Below are 6,828 nucleotides of genomic sequence, written 5' to 3'. Positions count from 1 at the left end.
ACCAGGCTCCTCTGTCCTTGGGATTTCCGGGCAAGAATGCTGGAGTGGGTTGCCATTTCCTACTCCAGGGCATCTTCCCGACCCAAGGATCGAACCCAAGTCTCTTGTGTCTCCTGCATTGGCAGACAGGTTCTTTACCACTGGACCTCCAGGGAAAACCCCAGGAGTATATTTGGCTTTCTCTGACTGGTTCTGAGTTGGAAAAGGGAAACCATTAAGATGCCGGCAGTCACTGACCCGTCTTATGATGGTTCTGGGCTGGTTGCTACCTGAGGCTCTGCGTCAGAGTTCTGTTGTCACCTATGAGACCAATGTCTATTTGTGGTTCAGTCTGTCATCCCTGAAGATGCAAGCTCTCTTCCATCCTTAGAAAATCACTCTTCTTTTCAGAGGGAAAGCTCAGTCACCATTCAGATGCCAGCTCTTTGCTAAGGATTTCTGCAGGCTCTCTTCCCCCCATCAGAATGTCCTCTTTTCTGCGTGGTTTACCCATACCTTGATTCTGCTTTGTATGGAGTTAAAAGAAGGTGCCACTCAATCCTAAAGGAAATCAATCCTGAATATTCATTGGAAGGGCTGATGCTGAAGCTGAAGGTCCAACACTTGGGCCACTTGATGCTAAGAGCTAACTCACTGGAAAAGACCCTGATGCTGGGAAAGATTGAGCGCAAAAGGAGAAGAGGACAACAGAGGATGAGATGGCTAGATAGCATCACTGACTTAACGGACATGAGTTCGAGCTAATAGTGAAGGGCAGGGAAGCCTGGCATGCTGCAGTTCACAGTGTCGAAAAGAGTCGGACACAGCTTAGCGGCTGAACAACAACAACCAAAGAACTTTAATAGTTTACTGCCAGGTCTTTTTAGTGCTCTTCAGACTTTCTGTACCTAGAGGCTCGTTTTGAACCGTGGAAGGTTGGCTTGCCTCCCACCTGCAGGAAGACTGCTGGGGATCGCTCCCCAGTTGGCAATGACCAATGGAGGGAGGTATAATTCTTAGGGGTGGGTCTCACACCACTTCCCAATGACAGGAACTGATTTCCCTCTGCTTGATAACACACTCTTCCTGGCTGCTTTCTGTCTCTCGTGTTACGTCCTCATTCTCCTGGTGTTTCCTGTGCGTGAGACCAGTACCTCCCAAATGTAGTATTTTAACCCCAGTCTTTGTTTTGGGGACAGCTTCTGGGGAAAACTCAAACAAAAATGAAAAGTTTTTCATCTCCTTAGAGTCCCTTGGACAGCAAGGAGGTCAAACCTGTCAATCCTAAAGGAAATCAACCCCGAATATTGATTGGAAAGACTGATGCTGAAGCTGAAGCTCCAATATTTGGGCCACTTGACCTGAAGAGCCGATTCAGTGGAAGAGACCCTGGTGTTGGGAAAGACTGAGGGGAGGAGGGGAAGGGGCGACAGAGAATGAGTTGGTGGGATGGCATCATCGACTCAATGGACATGAGTTCGAGCAAACTCTGGAAGATAGTGAAGGGCAGAGGAGCCTGGCGTGCTGCAGTCCATGTGGTCACAAAAAATTGGACACGACTTAGTGACTGAACGACAGCAGCAACAGCAACATTTTACAAATGAGGGAAACAGGCTCAGAGCAGTTAAGTGACATATTTCAAACTCCTGCAGTTTATCATTCAGGGTTGGTATGAAAACCACACTGCTTTTGATTTGTGAGTGTAGATATGTTATTTTTCTCCCTCATCCTTTGAAACCAGAGACCATATTTTATAATTTAATAGTCTCTTGATGTCTAAACAGCTTGTTGTGCAACAATGTGTTCTGTGGAAATTGTTTAGAAATTTAATTGAATCCATTCATGCATGTATGTTTTTCAAAGTTTGTAACAGGATTCCCAAGGGTAGGCCAAGACCACTCCTGGGATGTCCTGGGCCCAGGCTGCCTTCATTCCCTCCCAGCCTTGAATGGGCAACTCATTCAGGGTGATCTTTGGGGCACAAGCTCCACTGTTCACACCCCAACCCTGCTGCCCGAGGGAGATGAGAACAGGAAAGACAGGGCCAGCTTTGAAGGAGAGATCATATTTTACTTGGATTGTCATTTCAGAACAGCCAGTGTGTCCATCTACACTTGACAGACAAATGACATGGTGTAGGAAAAAAAAACTGGGATCCTCTTCCCCCTCAACTCCCACCCCTTCTACTCCTCACCAAAACGTAGGGGAAAGGCCGGCCTTGAAGGCAGAGTGAGTCTTTGTCCCCAAAGCAGCAGGGAAGCAAAAACATATCACGAAGCAAAGCATCTCCTCCATCCCATATCTTCATGGAGGAATGCAGCTCCCCAGGCTGGCCCCTCACTCAAGTCCTCCAGGTCCATTTCATTACAAAAACCAATGAGTCCCTGAAAATGTTATTAATCATGTCCCACGGAGGTGTGCAAGGAGGACCAGGATCTGGCAGTGTCTATGACCAAGAGCCCTCCGCTTTGGTTGGGTTTTTATTCACCTGTGAGGAGGACATCCCAGGAGCATCCCCATCGTGAGAGGCCACCCATCCCTAGACAGACAGACAGACAGACAGCCTGGAGGCCTCACTACAAGACCAGAGGGCCCATTGAAGCCACCTGCAGACTAAGGCACAAGCAGAATCTGTCAGCAGGTCAGGCTTCATGCACCAGGAGTCTTATGCAATCTGTGAGCCAGAGAAGGGCCAGCTCCAGCTCAGAGGGAGGACAAAGGACCGCCACGGGACAAAGGGCCTTCTAGGACCTTCTTCCCCCAGCTCAGGAAAAGCAAGAGGCTGGGATGCTTGGAGCCTTGGGTTTTTTAAATAAACTAGACACATCCCCTGAGAATGATGCTAAGAAACAGCAACAGTAGTCCTTTGCCTACCACCGCTGGCTCGCCAAGCCCCAAGCAGCCTGCCAGGAGGTGAGACCCAGGCCCAAGCTTAGGACTGGGGGCCAGGGCAGGGCTTAGATGAAGGTGCTGTTGGCTGGGTATCTCCAGAAGGGGGCTGTGGTTCTCATCGCCCTGGTCCTAGTGGAGGCTTTCTTCTGCTTGGCATTCAAGTTCTTCACATACTTCTGGACCCACGGCAACTTGGGGTTGCCACAGAACTTCTGGCCCTTCCGGGTGGTGAAGCTGTGGGGAGAAGACAGGGCACCCATGAGGCCGGGCAGGGGGTGGGATCCCTTCCCTTTCTGAGGAGGGCACGCGGAAGCCCAGAGGACATGCCACAGCCCCAGCCTCCTGGCAGGCTCTGAACACAATGTCTTCTCTCTGTGCGTCTGCATCCCTTTGTTTCAAAAGCTTCATGTTCATGTTCAGTAACCTCCTTGTCAGATGGGGGAGCCCAGCCCTGCCTGCAGAGGACACTGGGTCTGAAGGGAGAGACACAGTGTCTACTCACAGGGGACGAGAGGAGAAGATCCACTGAAAACCCCCAAGACAAAAAAACCTCCAATTCACACACTGTGCAAGGAAAGGTGGTCGGTAAGGATGCCAGAGCTGGGAGGAGGCAGTGGAATGTCTTCTTCCAAGCCAGGGATGCCAGGCTGTGGAGCTGGGTCTAGTGCCATTGGAGAAAATTACCAATAATAATACAATGGTTTTCTTTAATACCCCCCAAAGATGCAGACAAAATAAAGATTCAAAGTTTTAATTAATTTCCAGACTGATAAAAACAAATCTCTGAATTCTGTAAACCATTGCATAAATGCTTGCTTTTGGGGCTTCCCAAGTGGCGCTAGTGGGTAAAGAACCTGCCTGCCCATGCAGGAGACAGAAGAGACATGGGTTTGACCCCTGGGTTGGGAAGATTCCCTGGAGGAGGGCATGGCAACTCGCTCCAGTATTTCTGCCTGGAGAATCCCATGGACAGAGTAGCTTGGTAGGCTACAGTTCATAGGATCGCAAAGAGTTGGACATGACTGAGGTGACTGAGCACGCAAAACAATATTAACAAGTGTTAGCAGCTTTAAACAATTCACTACAAGGAAATGGTTATGCATTATAAATACTACCTTCTGGGTTAAGAAAAGATCACATTTCTGTGGCATGCTGCTGCCATTTACAAAGTGAGCTCCCACTTGCTGTCTTGCAACTCTGAAATTTATCTCCAGTCCTAAGTGACCTTGAGTAGGTCACCTTTCTAGCCTCAATTGCCCCCTGTCAAAAGGGATAATCACCTGCAACTGATATCATGGCTGAGAGGGTTAGTTAGGGGAACGTTATATGCCCCAATGGATTTCGCTGGTGGCTCACTGGTGAGGAGTTTGCCTGCCAATGCAGGAGACGCAGGTTCGATCCCTGGGTGGGGAAAGATCCCCTGGAGAAGGAAATGGCAATCCACTCCAGTAATCTGGCCAGGAAAATCCATGGAAGCTAGCCTGGCGGGCTACAGTCCATGGTGTGGCAAAGAGTCGGAAGGACTGAGCGACTAAACAGCAACAACAAAAATATGCCCCAAAGGCTGCCTTGTATATTTATGATGGTCAACTCTGAATCTTCTTTCTAGTCTCATGGTGAGGAAGCTGAGGCTCAGAGAGGTGGGGTGATCTGTCCGGGATCACAGAGCAGGGCCCTCAGTGAGCCTGGAGGCTCATCTCTCCCCGCCCCCCTCCTGAGTAGTAGTTACTCACATCACTCCCGCCTGGGGGCAGATGCTCCGGTTGGTAAGCTGGTAGCTTATCACTCGGCTCTCGGGAACTTTCTTGGAAACAAAGGTAATGCAGCAGGAAGAGGGGAGTGTCACGGAGTCTAGAAGACAGGAGAGAGAAGAGCCATGGTCTCTGCTAGCCTGCCCTAGACTCTGAGCTTCAATAAGAGCCCATACCCTGCACTAAGGACTTCCCCAGTGGCTCAGGGATAAAGAATTCGCCTGCAACATAGGAACCGCAAGAGACACAGGTTGGATCTCTGGGTTGGGAAGATCCCCTGGAGGAAGGCACGGCAACCCCACTCCAGTATTCTTGCCTGGAGAATCCCATAGACATAGGGGCCTGGCAGGCTAAAGTCCATAGGGCCACAAAGAGTTGGACATGACTGAAGTGACTTAGCATACACGCACCCTGCATGAAACACCTCCAGTCCAGGCACTGGGCTGCCCCCCTTCTCACCATTCCCCTGCAGACCCAGGCTGCTCAGTCCTCCACACTCTGCTGTGCCTTCCCAGTCATGCCCTTGGGACAGCCGTTCCGAACAGGAACCCAGGATGGGGTTGGAGGTCTTACCTGCAGGGGTGATGCACAGGGCCAAGAGCAGGAGGCTGGTTGCCATGGTCACGGGCCCTGCCATGTCCTGGAGAGCAGAGAGGGCAGCTCAGGGCTCAGTGCTGGTGGGCAGGAGGAGAATGGCTGGGAGAGAGCACTCGAGCTACGCTCTGGCAGCTAGGAGGAAACATCGGCTTATATAGCGGCCTCTCTTTGGGGAGCCTCCCCTGCTCATTCAAAGTCCTAGAAGCCTCAGATCTGCAAAGGGGAAGTTGTCACCAGCTGAGTCAGGGGTTATCCTGAGCACACTAAGAAAGAGCTGGAGGAGGAGGGCATTCCCCTGCCAGGGTGAAGAGCAAACACGTTGGATGCACAGTCAGAAGGCTGATTAGGAGCCTGGCTATGCTGGCCATTGCCTGTGGGACTCTGGGTCAGTCATTCACCTCTCTGAGCTTCAGTTTCTTCGTCTGAAAATGGATAACGTTATCCTCTCTCCTTCCTTCCTTTCATCCATTCATTCGTTTATCAGCTCTTATTAGGCATGTACCTTGTGCCAGGCTTCGAAGTGGGGGGGCACATATAAGATCAAGTGCGTAGAATCAGCTATCGCAGGTGCTGGTGGAGTGGGCGTAGAGTCAAGTATCGTTCATCTCCAGCCCCTCAGGCCCTTTGCCCATGCTCACTGCACATTGCCTTTTGGTGACCTTGCCTTTCTAGCCCCCAAGCTGCCAGAGCTGCCTAGCCTGCAGGCTCTAGAAAAGTGGGAAGTGTCTGGAAACTTAATCCTCGGGGAAGCCCTTGACCAATGCTGGCTGGAAAGGTACAGACTCCAGGTCCAGTGTGATCTACACTGTTTCCAGTGTTCCTGTCCAGGCTGAGTCAGTTTCTCTTTGTGAGACAAGGCTTGAGTGACCCCTTCCCTTCGGGGTCTGCTTCCTTTCGCCCCTGCTGGTTTCTCCTGGAAGCACTCTTGGATAAACCACTGGCCCATGAATCCTTATCCGAGGGTCTCCTTTGGGGACCCAAACCTGAGACAAGGGGACATTGTAAGGACTGGCCAGCTCTGCTGAGACAAGGGGACATTGTAAGGACTGGCCAGCTCTGCGAGGAGGAAAGTAGGGGATGCCCTTGTGGAGGGTGTGAGGTTGGCTGTGCTGAGGTTTGGAGGGTGAAAGGCAGTGGGGACTGTCCTGGAGCTTTGTAAACCATAATACTCAGCTCAGTTATCAGACTGAATGGAACATGATACCCACCCAGCTCCGTCCCCCATTCCTGGCTTCCAGCCTCGGACCCCATGTTTAGAAACCCTGGTCACTGCTGCTTCCTTTCCCAAATCTACTCCGTCCTCTCCATTCCCTCTCTCAGGGGAACAGCTGGTTTTCTCCAGCCTCTCCGCTCTGGCCTCGCAAGAGCACGCCTGTGGGGCACCACAGTGGCCCACATCACCTGGCTGATGGTGCCCAGCTGTGTGTCTGCGTCTCCCAGTTGACCATGAACACCATGAACATTGAGATCAATGTCCTATTTCCACCAAGTCCCGTGCAGGTCACCTGTCCCATGGCTGGTATTTGTAGAATGAATATATGATGGACCAACTCTGCGTCACTCTCCCCTGGATCAGGGACTCCCATGGGGTCTCTGCTGAGCCCGACTG

At 51.3% G+C, this 6,828-nt stretch overlaps 1 protein-coding gene across 1 annotated transcript; it reads right to left on the bottom strand.

The window, feature by feature from the left end:
* Positions 1-2,028: 2,028 nt before the first annotated feature.
* On the bottom strand, positions 2,029-5,443 carry CCL24 (C-C motif chemokine ligand 24). Its single transcript, XM_081552964.1, has 3 exons — positions 5,196-5,443; positions 4,605-4,722; positions 2,029-3,105 (listed from the first exon to the last, which is right to left on the bottom strand). Exons 1-3 carry the CDS (start codon positions 5,257-5,259, stop codon positions 2,937-2,939), a joined length of 351 nt encoding a protein of 116 aa, XP_081409090.1. The 5' UTR covers positions 5,260-5,443; the 3' UTR covers positions 2,029-2,936.
* Positions 5,444-6,828: the final 1,385 nt, after the last annotated feature.

The sequence above is a fragment of the Giraffa tippelskirchi genome, chromosome 13 (genome assembly GCF_054371585.1).
Source record: "Giraffa tippelskirchi isolate mGirTip1 chromosome 13, T2T-mGirTip1v1.2.pri, whole genome shotgun sequence".
In the NCBI taxonomy this organism is placed as follows: domain Eukaryota; kingdom Metazoa; phylum Chordata; class Mammalia; order Artiodactyla; family Giraffidae; genus Giraffa; species Giraffa tippelskirchi.
This window is presented reverse-complemented; position numbering and strand designations above follow the sequence as displayed.

What these genes read in the sequence shown, in the direction of transcription:
- CCL24 (XM_081552964.1), bottom strand. Translation starts at nt 5,259, where the DNA reads ATGGCAGGGCCCGTGACCATGGCAACCAGCCTCCTGCTCTTGGCCCTG. An exon ending in CCTGTGCATCACCCCTGCAG is followed by an intron (nt 4,723 to 5,195) that starts GTAAGACCTCCA and finishes CCTGTCTTCTAG; the next exon opens with ACTCCGTGACACTCCCCTCT. An exon ending in TGCCCCCAGGCGGGAGTGAT is followed by an intron (nt 3,106 to 4,604) that starts GTGAGTAACTAC and finishes TTCTCCCCACAG; the next exon opens with CTTCACCACCCGGAAGGGCC.